General features: G+C 36.9%; 1 protein-coding gene across 3 annotated transcripts in view; it reads left to right on the top strand.

The window, feature by feature from the left end:
• LOC106056285 (uncharacterized) overlaps window positions 1–24,010 on the top strand; it is a 176,670-nt gene continuing 152,660 nt past the window's right edge. The window contains exons 1-3 of one of the 3 annotated variants that reach the window (XM_056015473.1): window positions 1–332; window positions 3,374–3,572; window positions 11,609–12,104. In XM_056015473.1, the coding sequence (XP_055871448.1) occupies window positions 11,869–12,104 (236 nt within the window). In that variant the 5' untranslated portion in view covers window positions 1–332; window positions 3,374–3,572; window positions 11,609–11,868. Of the gene's footprint in view, window positions 333–376; window positions 721–3,373; window positions 3,573–11,608; window positions 12,105–24,010 lie in introns of those variants that run through there. The other 2 variants (XM_013212958.2, XM_056015475.1) reach the window with 2 other exon arrangements.

Below are 24,010 nucleotides of genomic sequence, written 5' to 3'. Positions count from 1 at the left end.
AAATATGCATTCGAGATTTGACCCTCGTCTGGATATTTTTCATTCGGCTCAGCATTTATTCTGATTTTGTTGTGGATATGGCGCCTTGCTCGTGATTTCTTTCGTACGGACAGTCAAAGGATAATGTAATCATTTGTTCGTATCGTTACCAGCGTCCGTCTTGAAGATCATTCTCTGGATCAAGTGTTGCCGTTAAGTTGTTCCCCTGTATCGATTATGCAATGGCAACGAACAGCTATATACAAAACAATCGCCACGCATAGCACACTTCGTTAACCGTGTTAAAGTCTTCCACTCACAGCACACTTAACACACTAGAGATCTAGGATCGGGTAAGCAGAACACGTAATGTTTAGATTACGTACTTAGCATGTTGAAACGTTCTATAATATGGACTATGGTTTGGGGCGTGAGATATTTGGACGTTTCTTGTCGAAACAATCACAAAGAATTGTGTGTGGGTTGGATCGTGAATGTTTATACAGGCCTCGTTTGTTAGTGACGTCTGCTACTCGTCTTGTCCTCGTCCTGTCGGGCTTATTGGGTCATGGCCGATAGTCGAAAAAAACCAAAACAAAGTGACGAGCAGTAAGGCGAGGGTTATTTTTATCGCACGCTAACCTTGAATTTTGGCTAGATATAGATCTAATATAATCTACATTGCTCTTGTTTAAGATCTAGATTTATAGATCTAGATTCTAGATCTAACTATTCTAACAGGTATTCAATTGAAAACTTAATCTTAATAATGATAAAAACATTTCTGGTGAATCCATCATTACTACACTACACATAACTAGACATTAGCCATGGCATTAGCATCATGATCAGTTACTACGCAATAGAAACTTAATAACTTAGTCGACTTATATCTAGATCTATATATAGATTCTATATCTAAAATCTAGATATCTACTTCTACTAAAACTTCAAAGTAGCTAACCCTATACTAGACTGTCTTGGTCTTCTATCTGTAGCCTACAGTGACAGTCGGTAGCTAGGGCTAGGGGTATGCTAGATCTAGTGACTTAGGACTTATTAGCTAATTAATAATTGTATTAGATCTAGCTCTAGTAATAAATTATAAATTGTAGTTTGGTGATATTGAGTTAGTGAATGTGTTAGTTATTTTGGACAAACTACAAGCCACAAGGCTTGCTAGCTGTTATCCTAAGTCCAGGCTAAGAGAATGAATTATGTAGGAATCTAGAACCTAGGCCTAGGTCTAAATTAGTCTAACTCTAGCATATTATAAATCCAGTCCATAGGGCCATAGGCATTCTAGATTATCAGCAGATCTAGTTTGTTTAGGCACTATTAGATCCAGTGACTATGTGGTCTATGTAATAGACTATGTAATAAGAAAGTTTATAGAGTAAACCTAGAATTAAAATGTCTTGTCATTTTATTAAGCTCTTAGACCTGCAGAGGTAAATTAACCCATACATACACTCCATTTAGATTTTGTCTTGGAGGTAGAAATAAGATCAGTTAGTAATCTCTTCCTGTGCCTTTTTTTGGCAGAATGTTTAATAGTAGTTATTAATCTCCCAACAGTAGTTGTAGAAACTGTTTCTAGATCTACTCAGTTCAATCAATATTATAATTATTTTTATCATTATTTTGTTTTATTGCTGACAAGTGATATCATTCTTATTTTTAAAGTTAAGTTTATATTTGCTTGTTTCAACCATAAAGGACATCATACTATGTTGAAATAACTAGCCTATATTTTATTTCAAGATAAAAGTGTATTTTATGAATTATTGGGAGGCTTTACATTTACCTATCCCTTAGTCTGTTTGATCGTTGGGGCATCATGCAAGATTTGTTGACCATCTTTCTCCATTCCTTGTCTTTTGCCAGTCCATTCTTTTATGTTGTCCTCCCATCGCTTTCTCTGTCTGCCTCTTCTTCTTTTTCCTGGTACTGTTCCCTAAAGAAGTTCTTTGTGAGCCCCGAAGACCTTGTAATATTGCCATGGATTTTTAGCTTGCATTTTTCTACAATAGTTAGCAGGTCATCATGGGGTCCAATCTCTGCAGTAACCTTGTCTCTAATCTCTTGGTTTGTGATGCGGTCATAAAAAGTGGGAGGTTATGCCAACTAAAATAGATGGCTCAGTATTTCTGATGAACAACTTGTATACACAGCTGTGAATATTGATTGTCTATTTATAAATGATAGTTTCAGTGGTAAAGCAATCATAGAGCATAGGGGTTCATTGTGAACTGATCCATAAATAATGGTGACCACAGGGGTCCTTGAAAGAAATCCATTTATTACTTTTAAAATGTTCAAGCGTTGGGTAACCTGGATCTGTTACTTGTAAGAACTTGCTACTGAAATATCATGTTATTATTTTTAAACTACTCTGGTATAGCTCATCTTTCAGCATCCTTAATGTGCTCCAGACTAATTTTTTTGTGTGGACCTGTGGGCATTAGGAGCATCTGATAGAAGGTTTCTGTGCCAACTTCAGGTTTTCAGCAAACACAACTCATTTGGAATCAGAAATCAAACTAGTGCCCCTTTGCTAAGAAGCCAAGCGGTAATACTTCACAGCCACATATCCCACTTTAACTTGTAAGAAGTCATTACAAAATAAGTTGAGTCAAATGACACTGTTGCTAGTAAAAGGTAGTAAATACATTAGATTGTCTATTTGTAAATCTACTGATACATATACAGGATGGCTCTAACTTTTATTTGTTACACCCAACTTCTAGTTTAGAGGCTAAAAGGAGCTCACAATCATATTCTTCAACCTGGACCCATTAGTACTTTTCTTGACCACTGGCCAGCAAACACATTTAAAAAACTAGATGTTTGTTTTCATTCTGAAGATGATATATTCAGTGCATATATCCATTGTCTCTTAAATCTGTTACTTTACAACAAAAAAATGAGGACCCCTGGTTAGAAATATGTTACAATACAAAGCTTTTTATTAGACCTCCTCCTACAGAACTGTCTAGGTTGTTTTCTTCTCTAATATAGGTATGTGTACTTCATTGCTGATTACTAAATGTACCCAAGTCTTGGGCAATACCATAACGACACATAAGAATAAAGATTCAGAATGCCAATTCACGGACATATAACATGTTTATTACATACGCTGTAATATAATACAGGCTCAGTTCAGACAATTGAAATATCCAGTATCAATTAAAATATAACAGTTCAATATCCCAAAAGACTGAATAATGACTACACAGAAAATAATTAGAGTCTACACTTCAACTCTATCTATAACCAAAAGTCCAACTGTACTGGACTAGGAACAAAACCACACTCCTTTATTATGAGTTACATTCCATTAAAAAAAACCCATCTCAACAACCTGAATTGCCCCCTTTCTCCTCTACAGTTAACAGGAGACCCAGACTGATCAGAACTCAGTCCTGACAAGTACCATATCCATAATAAGGGACCCTGCTTCTTATTTAAAAGATGTTTAGAAAAGTGATTGAAACACAGAATGTGATGGGTCAGAATTTCTGGAAAACTTTATCCACCATCTACTGGTGTGTCTGAAATCTGAAATGGAATTTATTTCTATACTTCATGTAATGGAGGATTCATTTGTAATATTTTCATGTTTGTAGTTTAGTTTAACATTTTTAGAGATACTATTTGGCAGCACATTAGGTCAAAGCTGCTATTGTTTTTTTTTTTCTGTCTTTCAAGTTCAGATATTAAAAAAAAAACTAGAAAAAGCACAACTGAAAATCTGTTCATATGCTCATAAATATGTCCAATGTCAAATGTGACTCTGACTTATGGTTAAATGTGGTTTATCTAATGAGTTGATGTCGTATGACTTACTAGCAGGGGCTTTGTATGACTTACTAGCAGGGGCGTAGCTAGGAATTTTCCATCGTTTGGGGGTTGGGGGGGGGGGGCTTGAACTCTTAGGTGACCCCTGCATTTTGCAAAATATTTATTTTTTAATATAAAAAACACTCATTTGGGGGCCCCCATCAAGTGGGGGCCTGGGGGGACTTTCCAATTCTCCCCCCTCCTCCCCCACCCTAGCTACACCACTGCTTACTAACTGGGTCACACAAACTTTCTTTGTCATCTTGTTTAATTATAAATTTGACAATCTGCCAATCTCTTGTCAGAGTATCATTTTATTCTTTATTATTTAACATTGAAGACATTGATTATATTTTTTCACTTATTTAATAGGATATGTTGTGTTAAAATCTGTTTAAGTTACCCCCTCCCCCCCTTTTTTATATGGCATTAAGAGGTTTCGTTTTCAATTATCATGTCATTTGAAATGTTAGTATAAGATCTCACAGCATTAAGATCAACTAAAAATAGAATGACCAAGCAAACAGAAAGTTACAGTGAGTGTTTGTTTGTATAAAAAGTTCTTGTTTCAACCTTTTAAAGTGGCCAATACTGGTTTAATTTTACAGGTGTCTTAAGTTATGATAGTTTCTGTTTCATTCTAGGTCATGAGAAATGATTTCTTTAATTAATATAAACTGCAATTAAATCATCTTTATTGGATCAATGTTCTGAGTAGATTCCAAATAACTAATGTGCACTTTTGAAATCATTCATTAATAAATATCCTCTGCAATCAGATCAGGTTATGTTGGTTCCGTGTTGAGACTCCAAATAATTACATATAAAATGATTCTTTATTTAAAAAACTGCAATTAGATCACGTTTTATTGGATTAGTGTTGAGAATAGACTACAAATAATTACAAGAGTAATGATTCTTTAAAAAAAATATCAACTGCAGCTAGATCAATTTTTTTTCTCTCAGTGTTGAGAATAGATTCCAAATAATTACAAGAGAAATGATTCTTTAAAAAAATATCATCTGCATCTAGATTCTAGATTATGTTTTCTATCAGTGTTCAAAGTAGACTCCAGAAAAAAAACAACACATCATTATATACCAATAGGTTGAATCCCCCCCCCCCCAATGCTGCTACCAGTATTGGAGCTGTATGTGTTTATGTTTATGGCCACTACTGGTCATTTTCTAACATTACCATAAATTAACTTCATTATTATTTGGATAAACTTTACTTTCTCGGTTGTGCTGTTTTTGAATTCGGCAGGTATTTATTTATTCACAGTATTTCATTAGAAAAGGAAATGGCTTCTGGTGTGCATGTGATGGTGGTGGTTGTGTGTGTGTGTGTCTGTTTGGGGTGAAAAAAAAAGGGGGGGGGGCTTCTTTCACATCCTGTGGGCACCCAGAACAAGTGCACATAGCCTTTGGAGAAAAAAATAATAAAACAACAAATCGGCTTTAAAGTATACATGTACTTTATCTTACAGACTTTAACCTTGAAGTTTTAAAGTTTGTAAGATAGAGTTAGTTCCCCTGTTACTTTGTTGTCTTTAGTTACAGCCACATACAAAAAAAAAAGAAGCTATAAATGTAAAGAATTTATTTAGATGTCACTAAATACATAATGATTACATAGCCATTTAGAAATGTAAACATATGAAGTAGGCTGGGTTTACAAGGCAAATATTGACGCGCGTCTCGTGTATAATGTTTGACAGTGATCATAAAGACACAGTCCAGACACTCAGATCGCTTTACTTTGTTAGTTTAAGGGTTTAGCGAAGGCCTATAGAACATGTTGTTGTTTTAAATAGAATTTTTACATCATTATTCGAGTTTGTTAAATTTTGATGATCTTGTTTCAATAAAATACTTTTTTAGCACACTGCGTTGTAATGTCAAATGTCACATACATTGTAATGTCAAATGTCACATACACTGTAATGTCAAATGTCACATACATTGTAATGTCAAATGTCGTATATACAGACGTGACGTAAACATACTATTAGCGAAACACTAACCGAACACAGGCAAGCAGTCAATGCCATATTTTCTGTCATGTAACACCCTATTTACACAGTAGCTCCTTGTGTACCTTTTGTCATGTATGTCATTTACACACAGCCTTATTGTAGACATTCTGTCATACATGTCATTTACACACAGCCTTATTGTAGACATTCTGTCATACATGTCATTTACACACAGCCTTATTGTAGAAATTCTGCCATACATGTCATTTACACACATCCTTATTGTAGACATTCTGTCATACATGTCATTTACACAGCCTTATTGTAGACATTCTGCCATACATGTCATTTACACACATCCTTATTGTAGACATTCTGTCCTACATGTCATATACACACAGCCTTATTGTAGACATTCTGCCATACATGTCATTTACACAACCTTTTGTAGACCTTCTATTATAAATTTCATTTACACATCCTAATAAGACCTTACACACAGACCTCCTTACAGCCCCATGGACATTCCGTCATAGACGACATTTACACACGCACTAAGTTATCTTAGACCTTCTGTTATAGACGTCATTTACACACACTCAGTTATCATAGACCTTCTGTTATAGACGTCATTTACACACACTCAGTTATCATAGACCTTCTGTCATAGACGTCATTTACACACACTCAGTTATCATAGACCTTCTGTCATAGAGGCCATTTACACACACTAAATTATCTTAGACCTTCTGTTATACACACAATGCTGTAGATCTCGTCATACACGGGTTCTCTACACACAAAGCTGTAGATCTCGTCATAGACGCTCCCTCTACACAATGCTGTAACCACTGTCATTGACGGGTCCTCTACACACAATGCTGTAACCACTGTCATAGACGGGTCCTCTACACACAATGCTGTAACCACTGTCATAGACGGGTCCTCTACACACAGTGCTATAACCACTGTCATAGACGGGTCCTCTACACACAATGCTGTAACCACTGTCATAGACGGGTCCTCTACACAATGCTGTAACCACTGTCATAGACGGGTCCTCTACACATAATGCTGTAACCACTGTCGTAGACGGGTCCTCTACACACAATGCTGTAACCACTGTCGTAGACGGGTCCTCTACACACAATGCTGTAACCACTGTCATAGACGGGTCCTCTACACACAATGCTGTAACCACTGTCGTAGACGGGTCCTCTATATACAATGCTGTAACCACTGTCATAGACGGGTCCTCTACACACAATGCTGTAACCACTGTCGTAGACGGGTCCTCTACACACAATGCTGTAACCACTGTCATAGACGGGTCCTCTACACACAATGCTGTAACCATTGTCATATGACGGGTTCTCTAACACAATGCTGTAACCACTGTCGTAGACGGGTTCTCTACACACAATGCTGTAACCACTGTCATAAACGGGTTCTTACACACAATGCTGTAACCACTGTCATAGACGGGTCCTCTACACACACTGCTGTAACCACTGTCATAGACGGGTCCTCTACACACAATGCTGTAACCATTGTCATATGACGGGTTCTCTAACACAATGCTGTAACCACTGTCGTAGACGGGTTCTCTACACACAATGCTGTAACCACTGTCATAAACGGGTTCTTACACACAATGCTGTAACCACTGTCATAGACGGGTCCTCTACACACACTGCTGTAACCACTGTCATAGACGGGTCCTCTACACACAATGCTGTAACCACTGTCATAGATGGGTCCTCTACACACAATGCTGTAACCACTGTCATAGACGGGGTCCTCTACACACAATGCTGTAATCACTGTCATACGTCATGTACACATCAACGTGTAGGCCGTTTACACACTGACATGCATCAACACTTCCATCGGCACACTGCCCTGTACACACATACATTCAACCACATAGACACCCATCTCACCACAATACACATTCGCTTGTCATAAACATTTCTGATTAAAAACAAAACAAAACATACAACATAAAACGAATCTATTCTATACACCCAGACGCGTCCATAATGAACGCGTGTTCATGTTTCCGAAATATTCATCATAGCCGCTACACACCGAGCCCTAAGCGAGTTTCTATTTCTGTGTATTGATTATGGCGTTCGGCCGTACGCGTAACGACTGATGACCTCAATACTTATTGTTATCTTAGCCTTTGACCTTGTATATTAGAAAGATGCACGCGTGCGTACGCTCCAGGGATCTGTGATATTAATTATGCAGTAAAGGTTTTATTCAAATTTGTTCACGAGACAGATCTATGACTTTAGACATCGACAAAAGCAACTCGTGCCGGCATCTAAGTGTACTGTCCTATTTATTATTTAGACGCCAGACTGACACATGGCAAGCATATAGAGTAAATTGGACTAGACTAGCACATGGCAAGCATATAGAGTAAATTGGACTAGACTGACACATGGCAAGCATATAGAGTAAATTGGACTAGGCTGGCACATGACAAGCATATAGAGTAAATTGGACTAGGCTGGCACATGACAAGCATATAGAGTAAATTGGACTAGACTGACACATGGCAAGCATATAGAGTAAATTGGACTAGACTGACACATGGCAAGCATATAGAGTAAATTGGACTAGACTGACACATGGCAAGCATATAGAGTAAATTGGACTAGACTGGCACATGACAAGCATATAGAGTAAATTGGACTAGACTGACACATGGCAAGCATATAGAGTAAATTGGACTAGACTGACACATGGCAAGCATATAGAGTAAATTGGACTAGACTGGCACATGGCAAGCATATAGAGTAAATTGGACTAGACTGACATGGCAAGCATATAGAGTAAATTGGACTAGACTGACACATGGCAAGCATATAGAGTAAATTGGACTAGACTGACACATGGCAAGCATATAGAGTAAATTGGACTAGACTGACACATGGCAAGCATATAGAGTAAATTGGACTTTTTTCACGGACACTTTTTTTGTTTTTATGTCCTTGCTTTCAACTCCTTCGTACCCCCCCCCCCAATTTTTTTCCTCTCTCTTGCCGACATGCCAACTTCAGTTAATACTTAATATCAAAATCACTCTGTTGGCTGCTCGTCACACTCTGTTCCTTTCAAAGCTTAAATTCTTTTTATTACATTTGAACAATTCTGAACATATAATGCACTTCTTAGTAACTAATTTTCAATTTAAAAATGTTAAGGGCAGTGTATTCTTTAAAATAAAAGTATATGAATCTACTATTCCCCCCCCCCCCCGATAACAGAAGCAGACATGACACAATAACTGAAGCAGACATGACACAATGACAGAGGCAGACATGACACAATGACAGAAGCAGACATGACACAATGACAGAGGCAGACATGACACAATGACAGAAGCAGACATGACACAATGACAGAGGCAGACATGACACAATGACAGAGGCAGACATGACACAATGATAGAGGCAGACATGACACAGTGACAGAAGCAGACATGACACAATGACAGAGGCAGATATGACACAATGACAGAGGCAGACATGACACAATGACAGAGGCAGACATGACACAATGACTGAAGCAGACATGACACAATAACAGAAGCAGACATGACACAATGACTGAAGCAGACATGACACAATGACAGAGGCAGACATGACATAATGACAGAGGCATATATATATATATATATATATATATATATATAAATATGACAGAGGCAGACATGACACAATGACAGAGGCAGACATGACACAATGACAGAAGCAGAAGCACAATGTGTTGAATATTTCGTCGCATTGTTTTTAAAGTGAGCGTGTTCAGACATTCAGAAAGTTTCTCGTGTGTAATGTAAAACTTGAATCCTCTATCAGTGGGTAGGCCCTGTATTGTGTATTATAGGTATCCTCTATCAGTGAGTAGGCCCTGTATCGTGTATTATAGGTATCATCTATCAGTGAATAGGCCCTGTATCGTGTATTATAGGTATCCTCTATCAGTGAGTAGGCCCTGTATCGTGTATTATATGTATCCTCTATCAGTGAATAGGCCCTGTATCGTGTATTATAGGTATCCTCTATCAGTGAGTAGGCCCTGTATCGTGTATTATAGGTATCCTCTATCAATGAATATGTCCTGTATCGTGTATTATAGAAAACCTCTATCAGTGAATAGGCACTGTTTCGTGTATTATAGATATCCTCTATTAGTTAATAGGCCCTGTATATTGTATTATATGTATCCTCTATTAGAGAGTAGGCTCTGTATCATGTATTATACATATCTTTTTGTCAGGGAGCAGGCCTTATGCTGCATAAATACCTCAGGTTGAAGTAGTGAAAATGCAGAGCGTTTGGTTATTGCTCATTCTAGTCATGTGATGCCGCTTGTGAACTTCTAAACGAAAACATTCACACACTCAGAGTAATTAAAAAAAAAGAACCCTCTGTGTTCCTCGGTTTTTAGCGTTGTGCAGCTATCAACGTGCTTTCAATTCTCTTGAACTCGTCATTCCAGCAGGTCGTTCATCTCTGTGCACTAACTCCATTTGGCCAAATTTTTTGTTTTAATTCTCTCACTTTTCAGGAGGTGTCCACAGTCCTCCTTCACCCCCCCCCCTTAAAAAAAATAAAACTTGGCTTGCTGTTCTATGCCAGGTGTAGAGTCTTTATAGACTGAGATGTTAATACGTTTTTTTTTAAATTATTAGTTAATCAGTTTTTTTTAAGTCTTCCTGACGTAATAGTATTCTGAATAGGACGAGGAAAAATCGAGTACATTTATGCAAGTGATACCTAAGTGGCCCAAGGAATGAAATTTCAAAGAAAAGTGATTTTTATAACGCTTGGGTTGGCAGAATATAAATTCACGTGTTGTAAGTCAATAAATGAATGTACAACCTGTTCCTCATTGCTAATTGCCATATAAATTATCATTCGTTCATAAAAATAAGGTTAGCAAGAAGTTTGTTTTTAAATGTGGTCCCAACTATTGAAAATTTCACAAAGATACACTGCACACTGTAATAATTATCGTTGTATATATGGTCAACTATGTTTCCTTTTATCAACTCTGTCTGTCTGGTCAAAAGTTTTCACACGTTATTTCTCCCACACCCAATCTCGGATCAAGTTGAAGCACAATTATTTCTTTTACCTGACAAAAGAAGAATCATTAAGAAAAAAGCCCAATTAGTTAATGGTAATTGTTACGAGGAGATGAGACTCTAACACACCGATACAGACCCATCAATAATAGATTATGAGAACTTTAATTTTGGTTAAAAAAAAAATCAAATAATAATAATATGTCAATAATAACCTCGTTTACATGACTCTAATCTTTTTTTCTCTCTTCCTCTTTCAACTCGCATTTGCACCATTCCACATTGACACTACGCTGCGCACGAAATAGTAATTAATTATTTTTAAAAATCTCAAACAAGGGAAATAAATTGTACATGACTGATGTGGTGGGGGACCAAATGAGTTTTTTTTGTTTACATTAAATATTAAATATTACGCAAAATGCAGGGTCCCCAAGGAGATCGAGCTCCCCGGGCCCCCAAATGATGGAAAATTCCTAGCTGCGCCCCTGAGATTTAGTATTATTAGTCTATATTTATTACAAATTTAATTAAAATGACTAATCCAAACGAAGTGATATAGGCTTTGTTTAAAAAAATAAATCTTTTTCTTGTTTTAAAAAATAAATTGTGTAAACAATTAGTGTTAAAGTAGATCACATTAAAAAAAAAACTTTAATACATTGACTGTTTTGTTTTATTTTCATTTAATTTTCAGACTTTCACTTGAAATGAAGAATTGGAAATGTAACTCATTAGTTGCCATTTTGTTTCTCAACGTTGATGTTAGTCTGTGGAATACTACGAACATGTTGATCTAACATTTAGAAATTCTTCTTAAAAATATCATCTAAATGACAACGACTGAGCGCTATGTCGAGGGCGACTACTATGTGAGGTGAAATTTAGCTGGAGGCAACATTGATTTTTGTTTTCTTTATATTTTGTTACAACTGATATGATAATAAATCAGACAGTATGGATCCATTAACGAAGGTTAAAGAAGAAAAGCCGCCTACGCCTCAGCAACAACAGCTGCTGCACCAGCAGCTGAATCTTCAGCAACAGCAGAATCAACACTATCAGAATCAGCAATTTCAGCACCAATTACAGCAGCAGCAGCAACAACAACAACAGCAGCAGCAACAACAACAACGCCAGCAGTACCAACAGATACAACAGCAACAACTTCAAGCTCTGCTTACAGCAACATTGTAAGTTTTTTGTTTGATTGTGTTTTTCTCTCGTAACTCTCATTTTCTGATTACGTAATCTCCTTGCTTAGATCACAGACATATAGTTATAGCAAATATCTAGTTATAGATTATTATTTATAGAGTATGATTCTAATATTTTGTCAATTGACTTTACTGGATGGATTGCTGAGAAAATAGGATTCTACGCTTATAACCATCTCTACTATCTTATTAGAATACATTTTTCTCCATTATCTTCCACTTTTCTTCATTTCCTTTAGCCATTTTTAGTGATACATTTAGATCAAAGTACTGGACAAAACCGAAAGTTTTTAAAGACATTTCTGTTACATTCAGTCATGTAAATGGGTAGTTTATAACATACTTAGACATATTCAATAGTTAAACTTAAAGAGATCAGGAGTATAATGAATATATATATATATATATATAACATGACTTTACTTACACTTATATATATATATATATATATATATATATATATATATATATATATATATATATATATATATATATATATATATATATATATATATATATAATCATGACAGAGGTGGACTTCTCTCCATGTTTATGCGCTTTCACGTCTTACGAGTCTGTGAAGCTCCCGGTACTAGCATTGTTATTCATATGACAAATCCCGAGCCAATTCCCGAGGGCTGTGAAATAAAGATGTCATAAATTTTAAAAGGGGAAAAAAAAACCCACATAAACTCAAATAGACACTTCATGCCTCATGCGTATTCGTTCTGGTTTCATCGAAAGGCCGGAAGTAGAGAAAGTTTTTATTTTCTAATTTCCAGCCGAACACATGTTTTAGCCCTCATCCGTTTCCGTTTTTTTTTTAAGGTAAAGGGCCAACAAGGCGCTAGCGTTAAAAAAAATGCGGTTAGCTTTGAACGGATCCACAGAAGAGAAACGGAAAGCTGTGAGGTTTGTCAATAACACCTTCGGGTTTTTTAGAAGTTTGGAATGGTTCTTACTGTGATCTAAGTGGAGTAACTAGGTATACCTGGATAATGTGTCACCGTGTCTTCCAATGCGTATTCCTATATCTTCTGATGACGGAGTATTCATAATTAATTATTCCAATTTCTTTCTGGGATTCAAATAGGAAACGTTTTCTTTAAAATTCTCTTTTTTTTTTCAGTACGTTTTGAAATACATGTAATGTGAACAGTGTTTGGCAACTTTGGTTATTATAGTTTTGAAATACATGTAATGTGAACAGTGTTTGGTTATTATAGTTTTGAAATACATGTAATGTGAACAGTGTTTGGTTATTATAGTTTTGAAATACATGTAATGTGAACAGTGTTTGGTAAATACAGTTTTGAAATACATGTAATGTGAACAGTGTTTGGTAATAGGAGTTTAGTTTGATTCCGATTTTTTACTTTCGAGAATTTTCGAAAGTCGAATGTTTTGAGCCTTAGAAAATATTTTCAGACATACATAGACACATAGACAATATAGACCCATAAACACAAAGTCGAATAAACACATAGACAATATAGACACATAGACATAGAGTCAAAGACAGACAACATAGACGCATATAACATAGACACATTACACACATACAACATAGACACACACTACAACATGGAAATATAGACAGCATAGACACACATACACGTAAGGCACATAGACACAAGTCTTTTATTTCCAGAATTTGAACACATGGTAGCTGAATATTGTTATTACGCTCTATGCCTCGGCCATGCTTTAAACATACTACATGTTTGATTATTTATAAATATCCATCTAAGTTTTGGTGAGTTCAGCCTGGTAACTAGTGGTAACAAGGTGAGCATTGTGAAAGGGGAAAAAATAAAGAAGGTGGGTGAAGGAACTGGAAGGTTGTCGCACACACCCACCTCTAGCTCAAGTTGAACAGGTGTGTATGTGACAATGGGCGGACAGCTCACACGGGTTCTTAAGTGTCCCACTCTAACCCTCCCCCGCCCTCCAAAACATCACGAGACGGACAGGACCACGCGAATGGGCATTTGATGGTGATGAACAGGGAACGACCTGGCGGGCTGCATTGAAAACAATTGAATGGAATGATGGTGCGCTCGTGCGCGGGTGTGGATTTTTTTGGTCTGAGAATAAGGCATTCTCTAGGGTCGCATAAAACTCAAGATCGCGAGCATGGCTGGTTCCCATTAATGATAGGATTGGCTTGTTTTTTTTTTTTTGTTTTGGTATTATTGGTTTTTTTTTAATCGCCAAATACTGAGGAGGCTGTCGATGTCTGACTCAGTGCGAGTTCCACTTGCTATTTGCTAATCGTTATGTTTGACTAAAAGACTCTTCGAAGATCACTCTTCAATTTTCTCTTTAGAAGAATAGGAACAAAACAACAAACACAATCTCTCTGACCTCTGACCTTTGTGCATCTTTTTTGTTGACGTAAACAAGTATGATATCCACATTTTTAAGAACATTCACTTTTATCGTTGATTTTAATTTCTAATTGGATCTCCTCCAAGCCTGCATGGCGAATGTCTCTCTAGTAGCCAGATTTCTTATTAAAATTCTTTATGACTTTCCATTAAAGCTTTAAAAAAAAAAGAAGGAGGGAAAGGGATAGAATCACGGTGTCGGTCTGTATACTATTTGTACACGCATTGTTTCTAATACACAATATCACTGACTATATTAGTGACACGAAAATTAAGACCCTCGGGCCTCAGGAAATATCTGGCTAGTGATAAATAAAATACAACTTAATGAATCGCGTTTCACACCTTACGTCCGAAAAAGGTAGAAAAAAGAAGTGAGGGTTTCTCTAGGTCATCTTTTTCACTTCCCTTCATTCTTCCCCTTCCCCAAGTCTCTCGTTCATCCCCACTCCCCGCTCTATCTTTCAGTCTTTCCTTTCTCTCATCCTGTGTCTTTCTCTCGAACACACCTGCACTTGTCACGATGTCACCGTGCTCATCCCCCCCCCCCCCCAACCCCTACATAACGTGATAACGTTACCAAAGACGATCGCCATTTTTTTTCCTTTACTTGGTAATGAGCAAAACATGCCACCCCAATTGCATCATGATTACATCATATTTAGAGTTTTTTTTAATGTATAAGTGAGTGCATGCTTAAAGGATGTGTGAGTTTGTACGCGTGTGCATGTATTGACTACTGGGGAAGATGAAAAAAAAAGCACTTTGCTTAGATTGGTGAATTCCTCGACAATATCTCTTAAGATTAGAGCCCTCCCCACACCCTCGCGGAATTAACAGATTAAACGAAAGCCGTGACGCATGCCTGAACATCTCGTGAACGCATTAGATCCTCACAACTGTAAAAAATTTTGTCCAAAAGGAAAAAAAAAGAGTTGGGGGGGGGGATTCAAACTGACATCATCCTGTCAAAGTTTACAAGAACAAGGCGATGCTGAGAAACATATTTGATAATTGAAAACACGTGCTTTTCCTTAGATAAAGATGTGGCCATTGCATAATGCAACACCCACTTGTGCTTCGAACCCGCTTCTTATGTACTTCATATGGTGAAACCGTTCATGTTTCTTGTTACTTCCGGTGTTGCCAGCCTCCGCCACTCGATGTTGCGATGTGCGACAGACCCTGATTGTTGTTTGATTTTTTTCCTTTTTTTTTTAACTGGATATTTTGTTAAGCTATTGGCTAACACTCTGACCCCATGAAACTGGTTGTGGAAACTATCACGTCAGACTGGTAAAAGAAAGAAAAAAAATAAAGAGGGAGGTCAGTGGTGGTCACCAGAAAATCAAATATTGGGGGGATAACCGACCCCAATCGCTCAAAAATTAAAATGAGAGGCAATGTCCGAGGATTAAAAATGAGTGCAGTGACTACGCAGACCCAGTTGCAACCTGCATATTTTGCTGTAACTGGCGCGCAGACCAAAGTATAAAAAATGATTAAAAACAAATTTCAAAATTTTTTATGAAATGTGAAATGGGAGGAGAATAAAGAATGCATAGGAAGAAAGGGTTAATGATGTTTCTTCTTTTCCGCCCCTCCCCCTAGGAATTAGCCATTATCGAAGTGCTATCTTGTGAATATTAATTTAAGTCATTAGTCTTTCCATTGAAATAACCTGTGTGTTCGTGAGCGTGTGTGTATGTCTCTATGTCTGTCTGACTGTTCGAGCCTAATTCTTAATGAGGTTCAGACATCACGTTTCATTTAAGTTGTCGTTCTCGTTAAGAGAAACGAAAACAACGGTTGACTGACATAATATAGTTGTGATTTTTTTTTCTACAACTATGCGGACCATTTGAAACTCGCTTCCACGTTGACAGACTACAAGACTAAGACTACATTCAAGATGAACAACAAGAGTTATCTGATCAAAACTTACATTATCTTCCCCTTTTAACTGAAAATAATCATCAAACTATTATTCGATTCATTTGATATATTTAGTTAAAAGTAATAAAAATAGAAAAAAAAATTAAAAGCGAAAATTGAAAACAAAACCAGTTAGAACAAATCGAAGAATAGAAATAAAATTCAACAAACAAATACAACTCTTAAACGTCAACTTTTTTTTACCTTCATACTTATTGAACTTAAGAGCTCACCTGTTTTTACCTGGACAATCACCCACACTGACTTTAACATAGCACTGTTGTCTCGGGTAATGGGCCAGTCTTCGCCCGAATCCATTACTCCTGGCAGCTCAAGGTCTGCCCGGGCTATTTTTATCATTCTCCGACCCCGCTCGATGGCCACGCCTATGCTTTTTGTTTCCTCCTCCGCCTTTCTCTTGATTGATTTCATCATTTATCTATTACTATGAATGATGTTTACAACAACGGGAAATCTGTGGGTGTGCCAAATCTGACCAGAAAATGTTGTATTTAGTGTGTGCGTCTGTTTTTTTTTTCTGTATGTTTGAAGAAAGCCTTCAAATTGATCTGGCGAATAAGCCTGAAAAAAACAACACAAAACAAAACAACAACCACCACCAAACAAACAACATTAATTTCACGGTAAAAATATGTTAGAATTTTCCTGTCAATTTGTCCTGTCAAGATTAATTTGAACGTATCACCGAGAGTATAGAAAAAATAGATAACTATACAATACAATCTTCCATGTTTATGAGCTCTTCACAAGCAGAGTGGTCACCGTGTTGACTTGAGAATTCAGAGAGGGCTTGAACCGTGAGTTCGAATTCAGGTCGTCCCTCCCTTTTTTATTTGTATAAATGCTTTTTTATTGTATGTCTAAATCTATTACTAATTTAATTAAATGACTGATCCAACTAATTAATAAGTTTTGTTTTTAATAAAAGTATATTTTTAAAAAATATTTGTCCTGTTCTCATATAATACTACTTGATCTGAAATGAATAACGCAGTGAACAAACTAGAGATGAGAAATCCCAAATACTTTAATTGATAAATCCATCATTAATAATCACACAAGTCTACACCACAATACAGAATCACAACAAAACTATCAGACATTGTATTGATTTTCGCACACTTGCGCGCAATAGTTCTATGGCGCACTCACAAGTGCTTACGTTTGTTATGCAACATTCATGATTGAAAAACAACCCCAGTGTTCCCAGAAGCAGACTGAGATCTCGATGACTTTAACAATATTTTCATAGAAAAACAAACGCACTCGAAGATTTTGTTGTTTATGGTAGGACAATTATAACACGCACGGTTTACCTGGCCAGTGTTCTATTTCCGGTATGGTAAAAATGTTGAGCAGACGTCTAATAAAAGAATTGAAGAGATGGGTCAGAAGGCTTGATGGCTAATTCTTAAAGTTACGGAATGTTTGCTTAGACCCGCTTTGACGTGACATATACGGGGTAAGACGACACGGACTTTACCTCAGACAACACTGACCTAACCGTAGACAACAGTTACCTGACCGTAGACAACACTGGCCTAACCATGGACAGCAGTTACCTGACCGTAGACAACACTTACCTGGCTATGTGAATTCGATCTCAGCCAAAAGAACACCTTCTGTTTAAACATTTAAAAATGTCCGAACCCCTTAACATACAGCCTCCTTATATAAATAATAGGCTATTGGAGATTCTCATCTATGGCGTATAACTATGAAAAGCTAGCTATCTGGTGTATCCGGTGTACAGAAAATAGGAATACTTTAGCTATGTTTAGGATGATTTTTTTTCCGCCTTTTTTTTTCGATTTGTAAAATCACATTTCGCTTATAGCACCAAGTAATTTTTAGTATTTAGTTGTAAATTAAATTGGCATGTCAATTTTATCCCATATTAAATCAAAATCACCTGAATGCTCCATCACGTTCGCTTTCAACCAATTTTTAACAAGTTTTATTATTTATGTAGGCTTAACCTAAAAAAAAAAAGATTTTGAACTGCTTGCAACTGTTATATAATCAATATTAAAATTTACATCATTACGTTTCAAATTGCCGAAACTTCGCGGCTTGTTACATTTAATCCTCTTCCAGTTTATTTCGTTGAAGCTGACTTTCCATTGAGATTTTCGTAAATGGCGGGAAATCTAAAAATAGATAGCTTTTGGTGTATCCGGTGTACAGAGCACGAAAATATGTGATAAGCATTGTAGTTTAAATAGCGTGTGTATTTTTTTTGTAAAGCACTGTTGTAGTACACGGTACTTTTTACTATTTAGTTGGAAATCCAAATCTTTTGATCTCGTGTCCTTGACGTTGGTTTGAAAATCTCTCCGGCTTCCATTTTACAAAGAGAAGATAACTGCGATTAAGATAATGATGAAAATCACGTACAAAACATAAAACGTAGACCATATTAAAATAAGATTTCATAGGAATGACTATTCAAAGCCCCCAAAAGGCTCGCACAAGAACCAACATTATTGTTTTATTTTTTACAAAGCTTATATCAACTCACTCTGTCTGTTTGGTAAAAAGTTTGTACACGTTATTTCTCCCAATCTCGGATTAAGCTGAAAATTTGCACAATTATTTTTGTTTTACCTGACAATACAAGAATCAATTTTTAAAAAATTAACCAATTAGTTAATTAACTAATGGGAATTAATTATTTTGTTTGGTATCTTGAACAAGGGAAAGAAATCGTCATTGACAGATGTGGTGGTATAAGTTGAATTAGTCCCCTTGAGGACTCTTGAGCCCTAAGTGAACTTTTTAAAAATTAATTTAAAAAAAAAAAGCGATCATGTAAACATTCACCAAGATAACCCCATACTTCCCTCCCCCTTTCACAACTGGTCCAGATCATAGGATCTGAGAAAGCTAAACAAAAACAATTGGTAAAATGTTTCTAATCGCACAGATGTATGTATAAGTCCGATATATATATATGACTGAGCCAAACTAATTGATACAATTACACTTAATATAAGATTTATTAGCTTTGTTTTATGTTTTTCTTGTTTTTCATATCTTATTTGTACGCCACTGGCTGAGTTTTGTGTCATTGTTACAGTGGCGGCGCCCTGTCTCCTACCTCCGCTCTCTCAACACATTAATTATTGGTGTCCGGCTTTGTTTTATTTCCCTCTAGATCTTTCCTTGTGAATTTCAAACCGCCATATCTCACGTCTGCCAGTCGGCGCTGCGATTTACTTCTGCATGATCACCGCTCATCGCTACTTCATCCCCCCCCCCATCCCCCCATCTCTCTCACTCTTCGGACCTGCGCCCTCTCTATCCACTGCGATTGGATACTTCATTTTTGTGTGTCTATCAATCGATCCGTGTGTCTTGTTCTCGTGGTGCTTTTGTTTTCTTTGAACCAAGTTGTCTTCGGCTGTCGCTCCCCCCTTTCCTCCTGCCCCTCGCCTCCTCCTCGATGTCTGCTTACATTAATATTCTCTTGTATAATTTATTGTGCCTTTAAACACGTGCGTTGGTTACATGCCGGAAAGTGTGGGGGGGGGGAGAGCGTGAGTAAGACGAGACACTCATGAGGGTTGCTGGTATTCGCTTCGAAATATTACGAAATAAGTTAGATTTACATCCTCATTTTTTAAAATTTCAATATTCCCCCCCCCCCTCATTTTTCCCCCTAATCTCACATGAGCGCCAACAGCGTGTTTTTTTTTATATGTGAAATATAATTTTTTAAATTTATGAACTACTGTCAGATAGACTGTGATGTCAGAGGGGACTGAAACAAGAATGGTGAGAATCCCTTTACACCTTAGACATTTTATTTCAAAGCATTTTGTGCTTTCTATCCAAGTGGACGAGGTGCTGATAGATTTCGTCAAATAGTTGGGTCCGAAATTCAACGTAACTTTGTGATATCTGTAGATTCAGATGAAAATAAATAAAACAATTTACTTTCAATGGTGCTCAGTGTTGTTGGTGGGTGGGGAGGGGGGAGGCACTCGCTTGTGTCTCGAAATGTAACCAACTTGTCGAAATGTAACCACCATGTCGAGCTGGCGAGGTGACCGCGGGAAGTCATCCTATCTAGGCCTACGTATTACTTCGAGATCTAGTTTTCATGCACTTAGGTAAAGAGGAAGGGAAGAGGTGGTTAGCGAGAGAGAGAGAGGGGGGGGGACACTTTGCTAGACTTACACATTATAACATTTTTTAAGTGCAACATTGCAAGCAGACTTTCAATGCCGGTACTGGCAAGTGCACCCCGCCCCATCCTCTCATCCTTTATTACAACGAGCGTCGCCTGTTATTGACTGGTCGCTGTGTAAATAATGAATGAGAAGCGGTCATCTGCCACAAACCCAGTGTTTCAATTTTTCATCCATGCTAAACACTGTTAATTAACATTCAGACACTCCGAGAGGAAAAAAAACAACAACAACACAAAACAATACACAACTAAAACAAACAACGCCTGTTTCGCAACCCTTTCATAAGGCCAGCGGCAGTGTCTGCGTGTTGGCGTGGTCTCGTAAGGTCTACGAGTTGAGCGAGCTGCTTGTCGAGGGCAGCAAAGTGACAAGGGATTTCGGCATGTGCTGGATTATTTTTTTTTGTTTCCTTTAAATAGTGCTCTGTTAACGGGGGAAAAATGGACTGTGTACGTTATTAACGTATTAATTCATTGAAGGATTGCTTCATTTCCGTATCAGACGGGCCACTTTTCGCTGTGTTGTAAACGTAAACTCTTGTGTGTGCTCCAGAGAGAAAGATCTAGAGAATATTTAGTCTACATTTACTTGTAGTCGTCGTTGTCGACATGTCATGATTGCTTCGAGAAAGAGTTTAATAATTTATTTAAAGAGGCAAAGTAGTTTTCTATCTCTCTCTCTCTCTCTCTCTCTCTCTCTCTGTCCTTAAGCCAGAGCGTTTTTTTTTCCACGTGCGTGTGTGTGTGTTTTTTTTTTATCTTTGCTTCGGCCGTGTGATATTTAAGAACTCCTTCTGTAGGTTACTGTGTGTGTATACATATATATTTATATCGGTCAGCGTGCACGCGATGCTAGGAGTGCACCAGATGTGGTCAAGGTCACGCTCAGTGCAGGTACTGCCGTTTAGTAAATAATAATAATAAAAACAATAACTGATAGATATCACTTTTTTTTATGCTGATTTAAATCTTTATCTTTTTATGATTTCCTTATTAATTGGTCTTAGTCAAGTCTAGGTTTTAGCTCAGTTTTTTTCCATCTCAACTTTCATGTTTTGTTTTTTTCCCTTAAAGTTTTTCTAGATCTTTGGTGTTTTGACTAGCTAAGTTTTTTTCTTTACTAGCTTTGAACCTTGTTTTGAGTTGAGCGAATTTTTTTATTTTCTTGCAAGATCAACATTTTAAGTTTTTTTCTTCTATCAAACTAAGTTTTCGTTAGTGCCTTTCTTCCCTGTACAATCACAATTTTAGGTTGAACTGCAAATGCTTTAAAGTGTTGCAAACCTCGGTCAAACTGTGCGTGTATGTGTATAATAAAGTACTGTACAGTAAATAATGATTATAAGATGGTGTCCAGATTTAGTTAGAGTTATTTGGTGTTAGCCAAATTAATCTTTATGGTATCGATTATTTTGCAACTTTTTGGTCTTGAAAAACTCGTTGCTAATTTTGTAGTGTCAGACTTGTATATTTTGTAGCGACAGTGAAGGATTTACGATGTTACTGGCATTCTACCGTTACTAGTGCAGCACTGTAAATCAGAGGCGAAAAAAAAAAGGGGGGGGGAGTGAGATTAATACACTAAGCCGCTTTAAAGAAGGTCGAAGGAGAATGAAATACCAAATAGTGTCCTTAAGGTCAACGTCTGACCTTGGCATTGTGACATAATAAGAAGTTTTAAAATTTTATTCAGAGCGATGGCCCCAGTTATTAGACTCAGGATCTCAAATTATAGCTTTGGGGTGGGGTGGGGGAAAGCCTAAAGCATTAGCTAGATCGAGGATCCAAAGAGGTAGTTGGTTTGGGGATCGAAAACTTTTGCTAGACCGAGGATTAAAGCATTTTCGAGGCCGAAAATCTGAAGTTCTAGCTTGGACTAAAATAGAAAAAAAAGATCTAGCTATATCAAGCCAAAGTTCTAGCTATATCAAACCTAAGTTTTAGCGAGAAGTTATGGGGGCCATAATATTAAAATTTTAACCAGAGCCAGCCAATATTCTAGCTATATATATATATAGTTATTACAACATTATCAAGAGCTTCTCCCCCCGAATGAAAGCTGCTCTGCATGCCAGTATTGTCAAGGTCAGTGTCTTCGATTCCGAAGATTAAGAATGAACAGCAATTTTTTCACAAGTCTAGCAGTTGCGACCTGTAAATTTTGCCACATCAGATGCAGACAAAGCCGTTGATCTTATTTAAGTAAAACTGTAAAACTAACTGGTAGTGGTAGTGAAAAGTGACAGTAAGGAGAAAATAAGGAAATACATTTGTAAATAAAGTTGTTTTTTTTATTTTTATTTAAAAAAAAAAAGGTGTGGCGGGGGTGAGTTACGGGGGGCGACAAGCATAACGGCTATCCCAAAGCCAACACGCTGTCACTGAGGAACGCTTTTCTTTGTGTTAATTTAATTATATGACCTCTTCGAATACGGTGCCATCGATAATCCGTTGTTGTTTTTTTACCTGGATATCAATCCGGTTCAACGACTGTATTCTCAAAGTACATGATCGCACCATTGTGAGATTCTCAAACGAAAAAAATAAAAGAGGGGCTTTTTTTTTTTTTTTAAGAGTCTGTGCTTCTTAAAACGTGGATTTTTTTTTCTTTTTATATGGTTTAAATTAGTGTTTCCCAAACTTTCAACATATGCGTAGCCCTTCAATAATTTTCGTAACTCTTAGTACCCCCCCCCCAAGAAAAAAAGAATAATTGTTGAAAATAATAAACGAAAAATAAAAGTGTTCAGAAAAAAATAAAGAAATGTTATACTATAAATAAAAAAAAATTTGCATCAACGAGAAGGAGCAGCATAGTTAATGCGTACACTCCTTCAAACTCGTCCCGTACCCCTAGGGGTACGCGTACCCTACTTTGGGAAACACTGCTGTAGATGATTGATTGTTACACTTAAGTATTACATCTCAGACGTGCATACATCATTCATGTTTTGTAAATAGATTTAGTAGCACTAATGGATATAATTGTAAGCATTTCTAAGTATATTTTTGAGTCATTAAAAATTATTTATGATTGATTAAAAATAATTAATGCAATTCCGCGAATTATAAGCGTTTTTTTTTTTTAAAGTCTTTTATATTTAAGTTGTTTTGTAAACTTGTTGGGGGGTGGGAGAGTGGGTATCTGATAGTTTTCATGCTGCTTTTGGCCGCTTATCAAACAGAAAAAAGCCGCTTATCAAACAGAACTCGAGTCAAATCGCGAATGACAAATTCTAAGTCTGCATCCAGGGCCGACCCTAACAATTGCGGGGCCCTATGAGAAACGGATTGCGCGGGGCCTAGTCTGGGTAGGGAAAAAAATAGTAAGTGAAAATTAA

This window comes from Biomphalaria glabrata, chromosome 17 (genome assembly GCF_947242115.1).
Source record: "Biomphalaria glabrata chromosome 17, xgBioGlab47.1, whole genome shotgun sequence".
NCBI classification, from domain to species: Eukaryota; Metazoa; Mollusca; class Gastropoda; family Planorbidae; genus Biomphalaria; species Biomphalaria glabrata.
The sequence above is the reverse complement of the archived record's forward strand: the minus strand, read 5'-3'. Positions and strand labels throughout refer to the sequence as shown.